At 40.5% G+C, this 21,661-nt stretch overlaps 1 protein-coding gene across 1 annotated transcript in view; it reads right to left on the bottom strand.

Moving 5' to 3' along the window:
• Positions 1–21,661, bottom strand: part of grid1a (glutamate receptor, ionotropic, delta 1a) — a gene marked incomplete at its 3' end in the record, with an annotated part of 183,464 nt that overhangs the window by 34,884 nt on the left and 126,919 nt on the right. The window contains exon 5 of the mRNA XM_079280878.1: positions 1,626–1,679. Coding sequence (XP_079137004.1) covers positions 1,626–1,679 — 54 coding nt within the window. The remainder of the gene's footprint in view (positions 1–1,625; positions 1,680–21,661) is intronic.

The raw sequence follows: 21,661 nt of genomic DNA, 5'->3' as shown, positions 1-21,661 counted from the left end.
GTCTGTGAGAAGAAATAGTTCGGCATGACTAGTCATTGAATTTTCTCGTTAGCCTTTTCAACAAGGCTGTGTTATTTGTATTTCAAGGTGATCGTCAGCTCCATGCACAGGTTATCTTGGGTGATGGATTGAAAGGCAGGGAAACAGAAAAAAAAGACAATTAAAAATGACAGGAAGAAGAAAAGAAAATCCAAGAACAATTTCAGAATGGGGATATATTTGAGAGCTTACAGATACAACCCGGCACATTCCTACCCCTTTAAATGCGTACCAGGCAGAGATAACTGCAGTAAGCCGCATCACATCGGGGGGGCGCATAGAAATGAATATGCCATTAGTTCATACTCTCCCGGAGAATGATGCAATTAAAACTCATGTCTTGGTGGAAGTCTGTGGTAATTGACTAAAAGCCATGCATGAGTTTGTATGTGAATACTGCTTCAAATATTCAAATAAAGGATTCACGTCCCGACCTCTCCATCATCTTGTTTGAGACGACTTAAGCCTGCCCTAGACATATCGATGCATTGATGTGACTTAAGCAGCCAGTCACAAAACAAAGTCTTAAAGGAATCAAGGTCTCATTAGTTGTTGTAAATCAATACTTCAGTTATGTGTATGCTGAAATGCACGGTGAAAATGATTTAAAACACACACGGGTAGTTAACCAATAAAAGCTCATTATAGTCCAAAATGAGGTAATGTAGGCGGTACACATACACTGAGCCTCATTAACTCTTGTAAATCAATATCTAAGCTGAAACGCTGCACTGTACATTTTCTAGTTAATGCAAACATGCCAACTATTTGTTGGTGAAAGTCAAATGAGTGCTGTGACCAATATGTATTTTCTAATTCTGTATCAAGAATTAATTTGCAACAGAGAACTATACAGCATGTAAACATTGAATGTTGCATAACATTAGGATATCTACATACATTCATGAATCATGTTACATGGATTATGGATCAATACGTCTCATGTTTTGAATGTTAAGGGTGAGATATTTGTGAGGTGGTGACATTTAATTTAAACACATGGACATTGATGCGTGTCGGTGTGTGTGTGTGTGTGTGTGTGTGTGTGTTAGGCTGACAGCTCCAATGCTAATATTCCATGTATATCAACTGGGAGAAAACGTTTATCTGATGTATTTTATCCACTGCTTTTAGTATCGGGCCAATCCTATGACTCCCCCCTTATCTCCAAATCACTTTGAATCAATGGAAATGCAGCGCTGGGGGCACTAAAGCCGAAGACAGAGTCCCCTGTTCTGTATTCACAAAGTGTACCTGAATTTTGTGCTGTTACAGCCACTATAGAAGACCATTTAGGTCAAAGTCAGACGCACAGCGCACTGGTACACAGGGGGGAAAGACGCACTAACAGGTAAAGGGAGGGTAATTATACAATATCAAATACAGGGCCAGCCTCTCAGGCAGAAAAGATCAAAACAAAAGATGTGACGCTAATCGAAACGAATATGAAAGTGTACAGAGTGTTGTAAGTTTGAATGTGTTTGTGCGTGACTTGGCAGCATATGAGACTGTGTTGACAGAAGCAAACTGTCACTAAGGTCCAAATTCACTCAGGTACATACAAGTGTGTTTGTGTTTGGCCTCACCTCATTGGCATAGACCCAGTGACTGTCCTTGGATGCCAGGTTGGTTTCCACAGCCTGCAGTGATGAATAAAATGAGACAGAGAGAGAGGACAGACAAAGAGAGAAGGACATTTTAGGAACCTTGAGTGCAGTTCATTGAGATCTTACAAGAGTTCTTGTCACAACCCCCTCAGGTCTCACTGGAGCTCATTTGTAAGACTTACAGAGATCGCAGAGAGGGTGTGGGCCAGACGGGTCAAGGGAGGAAAAAACATCATGGAATGCATCAAAAATCACACTGCCCGGAGCATATTGGACAAACCTGCCATGCTAGATTACACTATGTGGAGCATATAGCTGCACATTTTTACATTGGATGCGAGGATGAAGCCAGACGCACATATTAAGACCGTTGCTTACTTCATTACCTTTCCTATCGCTAAGATTTTGAAATTGAAATCGAAAATGTGGAGCCTGCAGAAACTGGTGGCAGTGATGGATATAAATCAGTAACCTGTCAACTCTGAAGAAACACAAATTGGCAGTGGTGGCCCAAAGGTTCGAGTTAAACTCTTGAATTAGATCAGTCTCCCTGAAAAGAAAAGCTGCGCATTCTCAGTACACTTTCGGCGTCTTCACACTTTTCCCCTTCTTTATTCACCTTGGAGGGAGGTGACGTTGTGAAGGAATTATGTTTCTACTTGGTGTACTTGCTACCTTGTGAGAGTTTCGGTTCCAGTCGGACATTGAATGGAATATATTTAAATACAAGCGCGCACCTCGCGTAATACTCTCTCCCTTCATGCCATCGCTCTGCTGCCACGGTGATACTTTCCCTCTCTGAAGTTTTTGGTCAGGCCAATGTGTAAACCCAGATACACGCAGCAAATACACGCCTTCTTCCAGGAGCAAAACAGGTTTCTTCACCTCAATTGCAGAAACTGTTTCTCTTATATGTGACATTTAGAAATTAGGTTACAGCAGCTATTAGACTGTAATCTAGTTACTGAAATGCATATAAATTCACCGGAGTGACCGGAAACCCGCCGTGGAATAACCATAAACCGTTCGTCTCATTATGAAGTTCTTACACCTGTCTCAAAACTGCACACATTTGACATCTGTAATGTCTTAATGCATGCCCTCTCCTGCAGATTGCTATCATTGGTGTCTCAATGAATCCCTGAGCAAAGAGAACCGATACGTCTCGACATATAGCCGCATTTTTACTCAACAACACCACGCTGATAAATAATAATAATAATAATAATAGATAATAATAATAGCACACAGCACCAAAAGCTGCCAATCGACCTTCTTACCTTGGAGGAGTCGTGATTTGATTTGAATGCTCCTCTCATTCCCAGATTGAGCTCATCAAACGGCAAGAGAACCACACCAATGCAAGCGCAATATTTACCTCCGAGGTTGAAACGCCGCGTCTCTCGTGCTTAAAATGAAACACTGTAGCTACATGCTTCCGTAAATTTGCCCTAAAATTCAAACGTATAGGCCAATGTTATCAAATGGGTGCTATGAAATACCAGGCAGGTGCTGGACTTGAAGATGTTTTGAGTAAAAGTGCAAGACTTTGTCATGTGGACTACCTTGTAGTCCTCACCAAAGAAAGTCAATAAATGCTTCTAATCTGTTTGAAGGGATGCTTTCTTATTTGACAACAGGATCGAGCCACAGAGACAAAATGGTTCATTACTTGCATGGTGGACATGTTGGTTACTGGTGAAACCACTCAGCTGAATTAAGTCATATCAATTTCAAAAGCTTCCAAATCGGTATACAAATCAGGGCAGTACATTTATACGACAGGAAAAGTGCCACAACTGTTATTTTTATTCCAACCATGGTCGACTGTGCATACTACACAGGTCTGAAATGAAAATCGTTGAATGTGCTGTACATCAATTCAGGTTCAGAGCATTATTTACACACACAATGTTTGTAATTGACAATTGTGTAATGTGATAGTTATAGTTATCATGCTGCAAGTGGCATTTTAAATGTGATAAAGGCAGAGAAGAAAGGAAATGTTTCACTTCTGTGTAGCACAACATAACACTGGAGGGCCTGTGTGTGTGTGTGTGTGTGTGTGTGTGTGTGTGTGTGTGTGTGTGTGTGTGTGTGTGTGTGTGTGTGTGTGTGTGTGTGTGTGTGTGTGTGTGTGTGTGTGTGTGTGTGTGTGTGTGTGTGGGTGTGTGTGTGTGTGTGTGTGTGTCTCTTGTGCGGGCATTTGTTCGCAGGCATGGAACAAGGCAAGATTCTGAGAAAAATGAAGGCTACATGCAGAACGTAGAGCCGTAGGGACCAGTTTAGGCAAAAGGTGAACAGAAGGAAAAAGCAGAAGCAGATAGATGAAAGGGAACTGAAGGTGTGGGGGTGCATGTATGAGTGTTTTTGAAAATAATAAAAAAGTGTTATTTTAGAGACTTTACAATAAATGTGATTATATGGAAACATTATTTAACGACTATGTTTGAGTTTTATTATTTCAGTTAAAGTGTTCCAGCTCTTAATGTGCCGTGTAAAACATATCGTCCTTTTGCAGATAGTTGCATGGACGGGTTTTTTTTCACATGGACAGTCGCATTAGCACTTGAACCATCCCTGAACAACACAATAGGATCGTTGGCTTTGACAAGAGACATAACTTGAAACATTCTTTTATCAGCAAAACACTGTAGATATTTAAGTTAAAATCACAAAATCACTAGAGGGTTCCTGCATTATGTATGATGGGAAAATATCTGCTAAATCCTTTCATGTGTGAGTCATCCATGAATTCAAATTATTATAATGACTCGCCCGGTCCTGAAAAACAAATCTAGCGACGAGCGCTATTGTCTGCATTGAAGAATAACTTTGACGTTCAAGAGATACGACAGCTTCTTAAACTGCGTTCACTGTTCCAGACAAAATCTGTCACATAACATAATGGCAAAAAAACAAAGTGAAGTACAGTGGTGTGGATTGGCTAGTGTGTACCAGCTGGGATGCAGTGTGTTCTTGAAGCCCCGGGCACAACAAGACCCACCACTTGAGACAACTGATCACTTGATGGTTCAAGACACTCTGGAAATACATTTGTGAGCTGCTGTATATATGTGGGAAATGCAAAACTGTGCTGACGTACTGAAGTGTCTGAGAGCTGCTATAACGGACTGAATGCTGTGCTAAATTTACAACGAATCACTGACATTCATTGTTAGTTAACGTTGCCATTTTCTCCGCCAACAATCTTAGAAAGCGAAATGTGAGAAGGAGGAATTCAAAATATACCAATTATTAAGGGAATATGTAAATTAAGACTCAACATTCATGGCTGGTTTTGTTTCAACTCTACTTATGAGTGGCCCACAGTTCAGATTCCTTCATTTCAAATGAGATTTTAATTGAAAAAGGCCTGGATGCTGAGATTTCAGAAACATCACAAAACATGCTGTGCTCACAGAACTTCAGGGAGTTGCTCGTTCGGACTCAATACTCGCAGCTCTTAAATATAAAAGCCCCTCGTGTCTTAGTACAATTTCTCCATTATTTTGCCCAATCAGCCACTTTCTAATCACACTATTTCAGTTGAACTAAGCAAGCGTTTTCCCCTAAAATGTATCACGCCAAAGCCTACAAATCCATTTGAGACCTTGAATGTTGTCGACATCCAGGCAGAGTCATTTTGGCTTTGTGTGTTTTCTTTCTTTTCATTCACTTCAGCGGATGATGTAACAGTGAAACTCTGAAGAGCAACGTGATTTTGGACAAGAGCCTGGAGTTACATCTGAGGAATATTCTATACTGTTGATACAGCCAAAGCCTGGCGACAGTAAGATCTCTAATCGGAGAGGCAAAGTACCCCAGGCATGTTCTTATACAGTAGCAATGGCACAAAGGCAGCCAGACAATGCCAACTCCAATTTAAAACCGTGACAGCCGATGAGGGATTGAGAGGAATTGCGGTTTGGAGGATGTGAAAATAGGTGTGGGGGGGGGGGGGGTTTGGACAAGGTTCAGACGACTGAGGATGAATCTTCTGGATGTGAAAAGATGAGAGTGCCTCGTGTAGACTTATTCAATACAATTATTATTCAATACGGTTATTGAAATAAGCGAAGACAGTTTGAATTGTATACTCATTTCATTAGACTTGCTAAAAAAATATTCAGGTTGGAATTGCTGGTAATTGTTCGTTTATAATTGTTCGTTATAATCAGCTGCTTGCTTCTGATATGAACTACAGGAGCTGTGTTATTCTAACTGTGGCATGTTGCACTTGAGATGAACGAAAACCAAAACACAAGATAAAATGCCTTGCTTATAAACACACGCGCCCATGTACAACGTTGTTTGTGTAATTAACAACTTTCTCATTTTCTCGCAGTGTAAAGGAGTTTGCGAGTAAAACAAACCCCCACCCTGCAGCTTACAGTTTAGATGATCATCTAAATTCAGTGAGTCTTCAAAACAAGTGTCTGCAGTATCGCCGTGTGTAGTACCAGCTCCCAGCTGGAAAACATAAACACACTCAGTGCATTTTGCTGCTCACTGGATGATACTGATGCTTTGATTGTACAAAAAAGGATGTTTTGATTCCCCTGAAATCAACAAAGATATGCAAAATTTGCTCATAAAAAAATGTATCATTAATTCAAATCTGCCAATCTTAATCACTGAATCTGTGCATTCTGTGCATCTATCAATCTACCTATCTACCTGCACACCTGTGTGCATCTACCAGTCTACAGGATCTAAATTAATGTTTACAAGGTAACGATTCATCGAATCACATCCCCAACACTCCCAGACTAAAAGAAATGTCCAACTGTCGTGCACAACCCCGCCGGCCTTGATGTCTCTTCAAACATCGCTATTAGCAGTCAACAAGAGAAAAGCGACCACACTAATTCCTCCTGGTTCCTAAAGCCAATATTGAAAATACTAAATGCAGAGGGATGACACTGACCCAGGAACTGAGGTAAACAATGCTCAATTTGCAGTATTGAGAACCGAACTGGCAAAAACATTATCCAGTGCCTCACTTTGTTTACTGTTGTTTGTGTGGCAGTAGATTCATTTTCATTTAAAATGCAGCATATGAACTAACAATTGAGGATATTACTGATTTATTTTAGTCACATATTTGACATTTAAAAAACGTTTCAAAAAACAAACCAATTAGCTGAATTGAATTGGTTTTGTATCACAGTCTGTCATATGGCGTGTACTATAAATTCATCTGTATTTTTCTGCATTAGCAATTGGGGCATCTGACTTTAGATGTCATATCTAGATACATATTGAATCGTTAGAGGGAAAGATACAAACCGCTAACATCTATCTGTCCATCCATCCATCATGGTGTCGTGAGCACATTCATGCCCTGATTGTTACATTTCCTTCTCACTGAAATGCTCCCATAATGCAGAAGTGTGCTCTTTGTACCCCTCCCCCCTCCCCCCCCCCCCTCCCCCCCTCCCCCCCCCCTCCCTCCTCCCTCTCTCTCTGACAGACTTACTCAGTGATTTCAACAATCCGCCGCTTGGCAATGCACCATAGACCATAGTTTTAAGGACAGCTCTGGATGCATGGCAACCGAAGGCCCGTGTTCGTTTGAAGTGGAGACCTTTCAAAGAGAGGCTTTGTATTTGCCCATAATTTGAAGAGGGTGGGCAATGAAAGGATTTTGGGAGCCGTCCCACCTGTGCGTGTTCTTTCGCCGTAAGGATCTCACAAAGAAGCCAGGAAGGAGTAATGAGGTCTGTCATAAAAGATTCACAATAGTTCCTCTGAACCAGCCTGGCCACCGTTGCTGGGGAAACAAACCTTCAGACCTCCGTCCTCAGTACACCTTTAGACTGATACAGATTATCTTTTCCACAAGCACATTTAAACATATGTGCATGGCCTAATTTACAGCTCAATTAATAACCGATGCTCAAAAGATAGAGAGAACAGTCAGCTGGGATACCGATCTGCAGATAATCCAACACCTGAACAAATCTCCTCTGACCTTCCACTGTCAGTATTCAACACCAGGTGGCCCTCCCAAGAAGATGGCACATGTGTGTCACATTAAAAGCAAATCACGACTCCCATCTGCCATGGAACTGAGGCTGCTAGCTTCTCCCTGCATGTAGTAACCTTCCCACAGGCTCACGCTATGGCCATGAGTGGAATAACTAATGTCCCCACTAGGAAACTCACCAGGCACATTAGACTCATTATATGGACTAAATTAGAAGAACCGTAGCACTGTGCCTGCAATTCAGCATTTTTTATACGTCTATAAAAGTACAAAAGGTACATTTGAAATACTATCGTAAAAAATATCACAAAATAAATCTGACATGTGCTATAATCTTGGGATACATTTATAAAATTACAATGAACCATCATCCCTTATTAACTGTATTGTTGGCATCTTCAATGGAAGTATGTAGTGCTACACTTTAATTGTCTCTGTGACCTATTCCCTCTGTAGACTGCTGGACATTTTGTGAGTTGTAATACTGTGAGAGGGATTTCCGAGAGTCACTAAAAGGATTAGAACTGTGACATTTTAAGAATTCCACAGCAGGCTGAAGAGCCTCCTGAGTGCAGCTATTCAGTAAGGCGTAAGAAGTGTCAGGGCGAGGGTTTTGGAACGGTTGCATGGCCTTAGCATGGATTCAACCCACCACATCAACTAGTACTTGTAATGAGAAGGTATGTAAAGAAATACAATTGAGCGGGATCCAGTCACAACCCTCTGCTATTGAATGGAAATGCTTTATTGAACCAATTCTATGAAATATGTCAAGTATTCAAAGCGTCTTTGCCGACATTTTATTGGCCTAGGTGTGATTTTATTATTAGTCATATCCTGTTTTTCTCTCATTCATTAAGCAGCCAAAATAATCCCTCCTTTTTGAAAACAACATACCAAGATGTCATTAACGCTACAGAAACATAACATTATACTTTTAAAAGATCTTGCTCATCACTTATGTTATTACAGTTACACAAAATACAAAAGGAATTTTCTTGGCTTAAATGTAAACTCTAATACTGCCTATACAACTTTCTCACAATCAGATATGTTTCGCTATGTTTCCACATATCGCTGCATCATATGGTGGTCCTGACAAAACTTGTGGCATATTTCAAGACATAAAAGCAACTCAGTACATCTGTGGCATTGTGGGCAGGCTTTGTTGGGCAATTCAAACTTAGTTAGCATTTTAACAAGACACCGAAGAACACTCCTTGAACAATACATCTTGGCAGAATACGAATTACTTTGCAGTTTTTGCAGGGTGTCCTTGGGGAAGCACCGGGCATAAACTAAACCCTTGCACCTGGGGGAAATTTATGTTGTGGATCTTTGATGATATTTGCAATTGGATTTTTACTGCACAGTTAACAAAACACGATAATTAACAGAGAAGAGACTGATTACCTTATCAAAAGTTATTTTTGTTCATCTGTGACCAGAGTTACAACACAAGGACAAGCAGATATACAGTCAATGTACTGTAAAAAGCAACGCACTGTATGACACAAGCTTATTTTACACATACATAACACCTACACGTATGTAGCCGTATATATTAAAAATCATATTTTAACACAGTGGAAAATGAGAGGAAAATATTACACAGAACGAAAAATAATTACAGCATACAATAATTGTATGCTGGATGAGAATTGTATTTTTGGAAACATGCAAACGTGACTGAGCTTCTTCCCCACCGCCCTAAGATCTATTTGTGTTTAATTTTTCAAAAACATGTCCACGGGACTGGAGCAGCTCTTTGATGCTCTTTGGTGTTATTAGTCAAGAATGATCAAAGCTGAAGAGTGAGACACCAGGGGACGAGCTGGCAGATAAGCTGGGACGAGGACGCCTGGGCGAGACCGGTAAGTTGCAAAACCCAAAATGAAGTTGACAGGCAAAATCCTATGAACATTCAAATCTGGAATTCATGAGACGGTATCCCAGCTAAGACAATAGATAAGCAAACGAATGCTATTTAAATGCGACTGAATAATGCATGCCGCCATGACCTAACAGTAGTCAAGTGATTTAAGGGGCGGGAAATACAATACTTGTTTTCCATAAATGCACTTACCAAGGCCATTAGCTTTCATACTGAAGTTCACACCTGAAAAACACATCTTAAGTGAGAGTTCAGTGATTTTTATTTGAAAACATAATAGATAATTAAGCTGTCCCTTTAGTCAATGGTGTATTCAGGTAGCGTCTGGCAAAACAGGCACGAAAAGAAACCTCACCAACCTTTTATTCAAACTTCTCTTTTTGTGTGGAGGGTCTGAAGCTAAATAAGCTGATTTGTTCAACATAAAAGCTGACACAGCCGTTTTAATGCATGCTAAGGCTTGCATGACAAGATTACATTATAGAAAAGTTGTAGAAGACTGTCACTACAGACAACTCCCCACAATGCAATGTGCTTGTGTTAAACCCAGTGTCCTTGAAAGACACTCTTTGCTCCCGAAGCCCCTCAGGCTCTTCATAAACCATGAACTTGTTTCTTATATATGGCCTGAAAGGGGGCACTGCCCACCAGGTAAGAACACCGAGACACACGTTTGCAGAAGATCACACACGCTTCTGTAATCTCTGCTGGAGGGTATATACGATAACACTCTCACACTGATGAAACTGCCTCAAAGTGACTACCGGTACCCACGGGCGGCTGTCAGGGGTGAAAACAATGGTGAGGAAAGAAATGTGAAGGTGGCACTAAGATACGACAGCTTAGTCGGGATGAGATGAGAGGTACCAGTGTCAGATGAGATCCTACTGCACACCACTTCGTTTTTCTCCTTTTAATTCAAAGTTTTTGTTATGCTTGGTGATCCATCGACTTAATTGTAGGGTTCAAGCTGGTGTGCCAATATTTAGGATGGCCAAAGTAGTGTGTAGCATGGCATTATTTAGCATGCATGTCTTTTAATGTTGTTTAGCTGTGTCTGAGTGATTTATGTATTTCACATACTCTGTATGCTTTTATGTTTTGTGCCTCTGATGTGGATGTTTTTTAGCATCTAAACAACTACAGCATAATACTGTTTTTAGTCCATGTTTTAACATAGTTATTCTCAATTTTTTTCATTGTCTGTCCACGCATTGTTAAGTGTCAATATTGTTTGACCTTTTAACTTTAATCTTACATTGTTTTTAGGTTTATTGTGTAAAATCTGCCTCTTGGGACTACAGATGAAAAATAGCCTTTTGGCTAACTCTTTGCAGAAATGTTTTTATTAATGTGCACTGTCCCGTTCAAATAAACCAATAAATAAATCAATTATTAACATTTCTGGAATAATCAAAGTTTTCTGTGACTAGCTTCTGTTGGTGCTAAAAGGTTATTACTGTCCTATACCACATTCTCATGCACTGCCTCTGTGAAGGCCTGATTTATACCTTTTCAGGACTGTTCTCTCCTTTCTGTGGACTGGAAATTAAGCTCAGCACATCACAAAATCTGGTGAATCAGTGTTAATGACTATCTACTATCTCTACTATGATTATCTAGCGATAGCAACGTGCTATCCTGCTGTGACTTGAGTGTGTGAGCAATAAGTTGTTTAATTGTACTCATGTAGAGGCTGGCTGGTTAGCTTTCTTATGTCAGTTTGCTAATTCCAACATGCTTTCATGCTATCATTATACTGGTTACACTTTTCTTTCATTTTCAAAATTATGCAGTAGGTGGACACAGTTGCACTTAAAATTAGCTGTAGTTTCTTATGTTCTTACATTCAAACTAGGCTTAAATTGTATTTTAAATTAATTTTAGGATTTAACCAGATTTAAATGCAGTTTGCATCGCAGTTTGTAGCGGTTTGTCTTTAATGTATTCAATAATGGAGAGATTGTGCAGTATGTATGTGTGTGTTTGCATAAAGTAGACATAAGTACATACTGTACATGTATTATATAAGTGTACAGTTTTATATAGATTTACTAATTGTAATGTTTATGGTGATATGTTTGTACATACTTGAACTTTATCATTTGTAACCTGTAGCACATTAACAGAGTCCCCCCCCCCCTCCACCCTCGACTGTGAGTCAAATGCACACGTTAGGGGACACATTATTCTTTTTAATTGATGCTTTTCTCGAACATCAACATTGAAAAATAAGACAGGGGGTGTGTCACTGGTGCCACTGGCTACTGCTGTGTGAAAAAAATAAAATAACAGGTGTAGCTGTCCGATGTGCTAATGTGATCTGGATTTTAGCACTCTATCCTCCTTCATTAACCATTCGTGTGGTAAGTGAGGCACTTACAATCGCGCTCAGTGGCTGGTGGTATGAGACTGCAGGTGTGCCGGGCAGCTTTCTGTGGCACGGTAGATGTGAGTGAGTGGAGGCAAGCTCCTGTAAAGGGCCATTCATGCTCAAACATATTTTAAGTGAATAAAAGTTTAAAAAAGAAGAGAAAAAAGCCATGTCCATAGAAGGTGCACTGAAACATTTAAGCTTATGAAATTCTTTCTTACAAATTGTTATTTCGAGCCCTCACTCTCACTCTCACTGAACTTCAGGAGAGTAAACTGGAATATTTGGAGGTGAGATGCCTGAGAACACAAACTGACACTAAAAAAGAGAAGAAATGAAGATACAGGAGCAGAGGCCAAAACACGCAAATCCATCATGTACATGGTGGTAGTGCTTTGTTTTCTCCTAAAACAAAACTTCATATTTGTTATGAATCACTGCATTGCGACTGATAGATCTGTGTCGATGCTCTTTCCCTCTTCTTGAACGATCAATGACGTCGACGTGCCTCTATTTACCAACTCGTCCTATTTGGGCACAAGTGAGCAAGATAAGTGGGCAGGCAAATAAGAAAGACATAAGAAAAGAGGGCGCAAGAGAGGTAACTGGAGGTTAGCTGGGCCACAGAGAAACGTGAATCTCATCCTAATTATTCCAGCAGAGGATGAGACATGTCTTCTCAGAACACCATGTGAAAGAAGAGGTGTTATGGAGAGTGGGAGTGTGAAAGTTTAAGTTTTGACATAATGCTAATTTGAAACAGCACTGACAGCCAGGAAGGCTGCAAGAGAAAAGGAGAGGAGGAGGAGGAGGAGGAGGAGGAGGAAGAGGAACTACATCTCCGAACAATGTCGAGAGATTTTGTTCAGAGCAATGTTATTTGTTGTATGAAATACTTTTTGGTAATGTTTGCAACAACATTGTGTTTATAACAACAGGCTGAGGAGAGCATACTGGCATGCATAATACTTGTTCGGGGAATTGAGTACTTTTGGCTTCATGTACAATAATTCCTAGGAAACAACACGCAGGGGCAATTCGAGCAACGTCTGGATAGGCTGTAGTTTTACATGTACAGACATTAAATTCGTCAAATGTGCTGTAAATAAAGCATTGCAGGCGTTTTTTTTGCATTCCCCAAGACCACTGTGTTTGAATCAAAGAGGTTTGTGGGTTTTGCCTTGCTTGGAAGGAATCTAATTTGCCAGCGTGCTCTGGTTGTAGCTTGAGAAATGGTTTTGCTGCTTTATAGCAGGCGCAAGCTTTTAATACGCCTGAGGAGCACTTTAATTTAATCCGTCTCATCGAGATCAATAAGTGTGTCTGAAATGTGATTCTTTAGACATAAAACCCGTTAATAGGCGTCAATTATTTTAGAGTGACCATTTTCTTCAACTTCATATTCACAGGTTGGTATTATCAAGCCAAAGGACCGAAAACAAAACTCTTCGGTACATCAACAATGAATACGATTTGAACATTTGTTTTTTTAATCACATAGTCATTTCCATACAGTGTGTGTGTGGTGAAGTGCACAAGGAAGGCTGTGTGAAAAGAAGGCTATGGGAAGGTGGGAGTAGAGGGGTTCCCAAAGCTCAGATGAAGGCGGAGTTATGGGAGAGGAGAGAGGGTGCATGATCATAGCCTACATTTTGAAATCACTTACTTCTCCATTAGTTTGATTCATGGGACCAGCCCCACAGTCAGACAGAGGCAAGCGGCTTGAAAAATGATGCAATTACTGCTTTTTGAATAGAGGGCTGAAAAGGCCTGCTTGAAAGAAGGATCTGGAGGAGGTTCTACGGGGCATCCTGGACAGCAGACTCCTCCTCTTCTTCCATCTATGCCCCCTGCCACACAACACTGCTATCACCCCCCCCCCCCCCCCCCCCCGAGGCCTCTCTCATCAGGCTTAGTGGCATGCTTCACTGCTTCACTGGTCCTCTCTAAACGGGGGGAATATACTGTAGATTGTGTTTAATATGCATCTGCAGCATCTTTCAATGTTTGCGTCGCTTTCTGTTTAACACTCCGATGATGCTCCACTCAATTCCCAATCTGCAGGCTTTCTTCATTTCACGTTTTCTTTGTAGAACCAATATCTTCAGCGCATATATCCTGCTCATGTTACGCTTATCATGCAAAATGAAAAGAATATAATATAAACCTCTTGAGTGATCAGCCGTAATAGAAATGTCTCAAGTGCCTCTTGTGAAAATGTTTTAATAAAATAGTGTGACAGTTGTAGGATGGCTTTGAAATCACATCCACTTGAATTGGGTGTAAATAATTAGACATGATGCATACAACAACGGAAGCCACTATGTCCTCTTTTAATACCTTGTCTGAAGTGTTCAGATCTGCGTTACATAAGAACAACAGGGATTTATACGGTCTTAATTTTAGGTGGGTGTTTGAGCCAGTGTAGGTTGCAAATTAAACAACAAAGATGATCTGCACAAATGTAGTGAAAGAGACTGTTGGATATACTGTAGGTCGAAAAATACAGGTCACCTGGAGAAACGCTTTAAAGATTTACAGAAGTAACAATCGGACAGACTTTTCATCTGGACATGAACCGAGATGAAACCCCATTGTCCAATTCTAGCTGCTTTACGAACCACTTTGTTTGGGGAAGCATTCTACAGGAGATTAAGCAACTAATTGGTCAGTTAAATTCAAGTTTACCAATTAGCTCAATAATTGCACTGCCAGGAAAATGAGAGGAAGAGATAAAAGACTAAAATGAATTGAAGGAAAGACGGACGAAGAGAGAAGGGCATGTGTCAGGCTGAAATCCTACTTGTAAAATATGTATAATCTAATCTGTTACAGTTTTCAGCTGAACACAGCAGGTACATACAAGGAAAACCTTCACTTTTATTCTGCAGTTCTCAAATGCCACCCACTCGTTGTAGTTTTGGATAATAACTACTTTTCACCACCTCTCTGTTGTAAAGAAGTTTGCATTTTGCGCTCTGTGGGGGTTCTCCTGATTATATCTGAAATGAGACAGCAAATGTGTACTTTCAAGCAAGTCTGGGAGACCCTGAAATTGCAATTTGTTTTTTATTTACTTGGGGTAAAATCACAGACGCGGTCACAATGCCCATGGTTGAATTTAGCACCTCTGCGATTTTGTCATATTATGCCAGTGTGTGTGCCTGCATGCTTGCCTGAGTGTGTATGTGTGTTTGTATGCATGCATGCATTCAGAAATGTTTATCAGGAGATGTGAAACATGGGGAGAGAGCAAAGAAGTAAGAGCGCCTTATTAAAAGCTGTGCGGACGCCCCTTTGGAGAAACGTGACCAAGAGTTTAGAACGGCAGACGGTTGGAAGCAAAAGTAAGAAAAACAAAAACATGGATTCACAGATTCATAAAATACATTTCTAACGTGGCCCAAATTTCAATTTGACAGAAGGCTCGTTGGCATGACAATGTTGAAATATTCCAGTCCAAAACTACGTTTAAATCAAAGACGAGATCACGGGTAAGTGTTGGCACACAAACTCCGCAACATTGTTGGCAGAGTGTGAAATCCCATGTCCCCATGTGCGCATTTACTCATTAGCATTTACAGTGATTCTCTCCAGAGTGCTCTTTTGTTTTTGTTTTTTACATCACAATCAGTTAAGGACTTTATTCAACGCTCGCAAAGCAAAGTAAATCCGCTCATGCAATTGCAGAAGCACTCACAGACTTATGAAACTCCCTCAGGCTGTAGTGGGAAAGACTCTTGTCAGAGCAGCAGGTTTCTGCACTGAGGTGTTGATGACCTGTTGTAGCCTCACGGAATAATTGTGACTGTATCACATACTACGCATGAATATGGATGTGTGGGAATCTATAGTCTTACAATCTACCAACCCAAGTCAGAAAAGGCGTCGACATCAAGCTATTCTGGTTATTTCCTGAAGACATAAAATGGCCAATTGATGAGAAAGATGCAAACAAATTCCAATATAACATAATTTATCTTGCTGGTACAACTTCGCTTTTCTAACCAAATTATGCAAACTGCATATCTTTACATACAGTAGGTATTTATAAATGAGATACATCCAGTACATGGTTCTATCTTTCAAATGTGGGTGTTAACACAGACCCGCGAAGGAGACATCAAAGGAACACATGAATATGCATGTGCACATGTTGAACACTCACTCATACATATTTTGCGTGAGAGCAAAACAAGGACAGGAATAGGCGAGCAAGTAAAGCAGGTAAGAGAAGGGTAATAGGGAACATGAAATGGGGTTTGTATTTATAGTATTGCCACTGAGGCCTTACTTTGATTTAACATTTTCTCCAGAGCTTTTGGGTTGTGATACGCTGTGTCCTGGGTACCAATATAGTACTTGTTTTCCGAGTGGTTGGCTTTGCAATTACCCTTATAACTCTTACTGTATTTTGAGTCTGCCACCTGGGAATTGGGCAATAATTCTGAGCCCACAGCAACAATTTCAGAGAGACGGAACTTTCCGACAATATTGTGTGGTTTTGGTATAATTGCATCTCGTATTATGCTGCAGGGAGACAAATGTACAGAGTAATAAAGCTATTAACATATACAGACAAAGTGACTGTGTTTTCCTTATTCCAATTTAAAAAGAATATGAACCACACAAAAGGTTTTGAAAAAACTTATATCTACAACACAAAAAATAATTAACTCAAGCATAGTGTGCACATTCTAACCAACCTTTGTGCTCTGACACTACTGGTGGCGGATTCACTGAAACAAAAAGAGAACAGCAGGCTCTGAGAGAGCAACTCTGCTATTTGAAGGACTTCTGACACTTATGTAAACTCTAGAGGTCGCCAGATAAATGAGATAGACGTCAAATGGGTACTTTTTACGAGGTTAACCGCTTCCCCTCCTGAAGAAATAAAAATTGCCCAAGAGGTTTACTGTTTCAATCATGCTAAGCATGACTCATAATCGCAAACATCAATCGAAGTTTATCACCCTCTGTCAAGACAAGACTTTGTTTAAGGTGCTGCCGCTGAAATACATAAACTGAGACGGACTTTTGCTCTACACACCCGGCTGTATTAAACATTCCCTTTTCCTACTGTGCACAAGCATAAAGGACAAGGCTAGAGTGGCCAGGAAGCTGTCAAATGTCAATTGTTGTTTTCATTATTTTCCTCATCATCATCATCACTTTTACCCACTAGCTACATCAGTAAAGCAATGTTCGTTATTTACCCTATAAAGACCCTTTCCCACATTTTAAAAAGTCCCCTGACATTGAGTAATGTGACGCTGTGAGCCACCACCTCAAATACACCGCAGTTCTAATTCTCCAGCATTACTTATGAAAAGGAAAATTATTCATGAAAAGCTCTTTAACTTCATCAGGTTATTCATGCGCATGCAAGTAATAACAATCCATCAAGTAAAGAGCTTGCAGACTGCCCCGGTTTCAATTTGAATACCACAGTTTGGATACACAACCATTGCTCCAGATTATTCCGCCCCCCCCCCCCATGAAATATGCACCTGAAGAGGTGTTTTTTTTATTCTGTTGAAGTAACTACTGTGTTACAAAGTGCTATGCTGTTGGAGGTAACATGTTGTATGCATACTGTAGGCAAACACGTTCTGAAAATATAAACGTTTCTCACTTTGCTCTCAAGGGTACCATTAATTGATCATGGGCTGAGAGGGAGGGAGACAGGTATTATTTACCTTTCAAATTGTTGTGTTTATTTATTATTAATTTATTATCACGCAAAGCAATTCATTTTTCCTCTGTGTGCACGACAGTTTCTCTATGATAACAGCTTATTATGGAGAACAACCACCACGTGATTCACTGAATCTCTTCAAAGTAAAGAAAGTATTTGTTCAAGTATACAGGGCTACAAAATGGCACTTGCACTTACACATATGCTACTAGTATTGACCAGCTACAACAACGATGCTGGTATTGTTTACAAATTGGGAGTCTGCAATACAGCATGATGTTCATTTAGAAAGTTATGGTCCCATTTATTGTAAAAAAAAAGACAATAAAGCAGAGTATGCTTTAGGGCGTGGCTACCTTGTGATTGACAGCTCACTACGAGAGCTGTATATGGCGTCTCTACCACGGCGTCACTCCTCAACAGTCCAAATATGGTCACTTCCGTTCACTGATTGCAAGAAAACAAGATGGTGACGACCAAACTCCAAGATAGCGATGGACAAAATGCCGAACTCTAGGCTTCACAACCAAAGTCCACTAACCAATGGGTGATGTCGACTACGTCCTCTTCATATACAGAAAGGGGCCATTGGCCCCTGAACTTAAGCCCCAGGTCAGATTTTAGCATCGTCTGTCAGTAGGGTATATTATACTGTACACATTTTTGTTATTATTTCCATGTAACTAAATTACTGCAGGGGAATGAAGACCAGTAAAGAGCGTATACATCTACACCATAATAAATCAGTCTGTAACACAGCAAGAGATGACAGAACAAATAGAGAATATTACAGAACAAAACAAGTTTGCAGAGAGGGTGAGGAAGAGAAATGGAGACATGGACAACAGTATACAGAGCAATAAGAGAGGAGATATAAAGGAGATGGGGGGGAGGTGGTACAAGGGCAGAAAGATAAAGTGCTCATGTGGCGAAAAACACGGAACCATTAAGATGGGAAAAAAATACAAAGAGGAAAAGAGGGAATGTCCTGTAATAGGGACGGGAGGGTAAAGAGATACAAAGGGAGAGAGAAGAGGAGGGGACAGAGGGCAGAGGAGGATGAGATGTAGGACAATGATAGATCGTTTTCTGGCAGGCTCAATTTGTCACGCTGTTATTGGGAGGAAAATGGAACAGAGGAGCAGCAGTCAGGGTGAGAGGGAGAGCACAGGGGTCCAGAGGTGGGAGAGTTAAGGCAGGAGGGGGGGGCGACGGCAGCGGTGGGTAAGAGAGACAAACTCCACGCACCTCTTCACCTCTGGCCTTCAACAGATGACCAGTGAGGTTACAGCGCTCTGATGACTCCATCCCAGTAAGCAGTGCCCCCCCCCCCTGTACACTGGTGAACTAGTTTATGTTTAAACTTGAATTCAATATTACATTTGCTGCAGGTTGCTGGTGTGTTGGATGGATAAAGACGCATTGTATGTATTAAAAGGGGCATGCAATGGTAATAACAATCAGCCCTTTATAAAGTGTTGAACGCCTATGTTGATCTGAATCTGGAAATTTGGGGATACTTTTGTGTACTACAACGAAAGACAAGTAGGCAGTGTAGCTTTAACACGGACAATGGGATTCGACACTTTTTACACACATGAACTGCATTCAGAGTGTCTGAAAATAATATTTATCTATAGTGTCCTTGGGCAACCTTCCGACAAATAAAAAATATTGCAGCTTTACATTAGATAGGAATTCAATTTCTACACAGACAATAATATGCAGACTCGCAAAAACATTTTATATTGTAATTCATAACTAAGTGTCCAAATGCATTTTTTTAAAGGGCCCATTATATGGCAATTACCATGTTCAAGCTGTAGCACAACTGAACCTAAAGTATGTCGGAATTATAAATGAGGACATCTCCCCTTAGATAAAGGGGATTTTCGTCAAAATAATAATGCAACCAGTAAACATGATTAAATTCTCAGACTGAGCAAATTGTCTGTTTATACAGTGTACAGATAATCTTGATGCTGTATAGTCTCTCACTATGTGTCCTCTGTTCAAAACGTGCCTGCAGTCCCCCTGTACTGGCCATCCCTAATGTGATGCTTTGTTTGTCACCTCCACAAACTCTCCCAGCATCCCAATCCAAATGATGCCACTCAACCATCAACACTCCGTGGCCTTCATTTGTACTCTCGGACAGTCGGAGTGAACCTTGACGGTGGCTGAAAGTGTGTTTTTCGGTGGCGTTTCAGGCTGAGAGGTACTTTTGGAGCTTTGCAATTAAACCTGGCCTAACTCATTAGCAGTAAGGCAGGGGGTGTAGACAGAACTGGCAGTGATAAATCTTGTGAAGGAATGCGGGGTGAAGCAGTGAAGGTGTGCACGTGTTTGGGCATTCTTCTACATGAATGCAAAGGATGTTGTTTGTGCCAGTGCTACGCTCCCCTGCACTAACACCATGCGCTCTGTGTCCGGTTAATGAGTCGTGCTGGGATAAACACTTCCAGGTCATGGCAGCTTTATTCCATCTGAGAGGGGAAGTCCAGGTGCAAATCTTTTTTTTCCTAAATTCTGCCACGTTTTGTCTGCTGTGTGTTTCTGCAACATATAATAAACGGTATTCCCCTTTCACCTCAACATTCAGGTGGACGCAATCTTAAAATGCCATTTTTTTTTCATAGTGCTTTCAACCGGTGACATTCTGATTCTAACATTTCTTTGTCCTTCGCAATTATTTTGTCAGAGTGAGAGCGAACTGTCAAGAGGTGTCTAACGGCTTGCATGTTGGAAAGATGTGTAAAGTGTGTGTGTGAGACTTGCATGCTTATATGCGTATATGTGTGTGTGTGTGTTGTTCTTCCACAAGCTCTTATGTCAATAGCACTGAATTACCCAACCAAGAAAAGCCATCAACCCTGTCTTTTTCCAAAGCGACCCATAATAGCATGTCAACTCAGACCGCTTGTAAATTACCATCCACAAGCGTTTGTCACATTTAGACGGAAGGGTCCTTGGCATCAAAACACAATTCCCAGCAAGGGTAAATGTGTTTGTTGTCTTACATTTAAGATCTTACTTTCGTGAAAGTAAGACAGTAAAATGTACTGAATAAAGAAATTAAGTGAAAGTACTTGTAAGGGAAGAATAGTGTTTTGTATTTTTTGTATATTATTGGATTATAATAATTGATGCTTTAACACAGAAGCCACATTTTATTCCAGATGGTGGAGCTGTCACATTTCATTTACTGTATATATTGTTGGACAGTTTAATCTCGAGCACTGTATCATATTTCGATATTGATAATGTGTTGTTTTTTTGTTGTTGCTTGTCCAAAAAAAGAACTAACTCGCTGGGAAATGTAGAAGGTAAAAAGTACAATAGTTTCTCTGACATGTAGTAAATTAGAGGTATACAGTTGCATAAAACTGAAATATTCCATGTATTATTAAGTTTGGCAGAAAGCGTGTCATCTAAAAGACAAGGCTGGCTGGTAGAGGGTCGTGAGGGCTTATCAACAGTAGCTGGCTGCTCCCCACGAGCAGCCAGCCCAGACGCTGCAGTAAACTCAAGTTTTGTATTTATTTGTGGTTGGTTCAAAACAACAACAAAACATTTCTCAGAGCGACAGCGAACTGACGTTGATGCTGGGTCTCCTACTCTCACGGTTGAGCAACACCAAACCCCCCCCTGGATGCTGCTACCCAGACGCCTTATCAAACCTGAGCCACTGGGCTAATTGATGAGCTTGTACTTTGTTCCTTTTAACCACTGAGGCAAAGTCAGGGTGGTAACCTTTTCATCACAGACCATGACATTTAAAATTAGATGGACAAAACGTAAAAAATGAAAGGAATTATTTGCTGAACTAAATCACAGTAATTATAAAGCCAGATTTGATGGACAAGCTTAAGTTATTCTGTGACAGCGCAAGCAAATAAAACCAGGTTTCATGCCACAGTTCTGCTAAATAGCTGCCCTCGACAGAGTGCACAAATATATCCTTAGTGATGGCATTTATATGACCTTCTTCCCTTTGAATTAAATAATTGGACGATGAAGTTGGCAGAGATGGTCCATAAAGTGGCAGTTTCAGGGG

Source organism: Melanostigma gelatinosum, assembly GCF_949748355.1.
Source record: "Melanostigma gelatinosum genome assembly, chromosome: 12".
In the NCBI taxonomy this organism is placed as follows: Eukaryota; Metazoa; Chordata; class Actinopteri; order Perciformes; family Zoarcidae; genus Melanostigma; species Melanostigma gelatinosum.
This window is presented reverse-complemented; position numbering and strand designations above follow the sequence as displayed.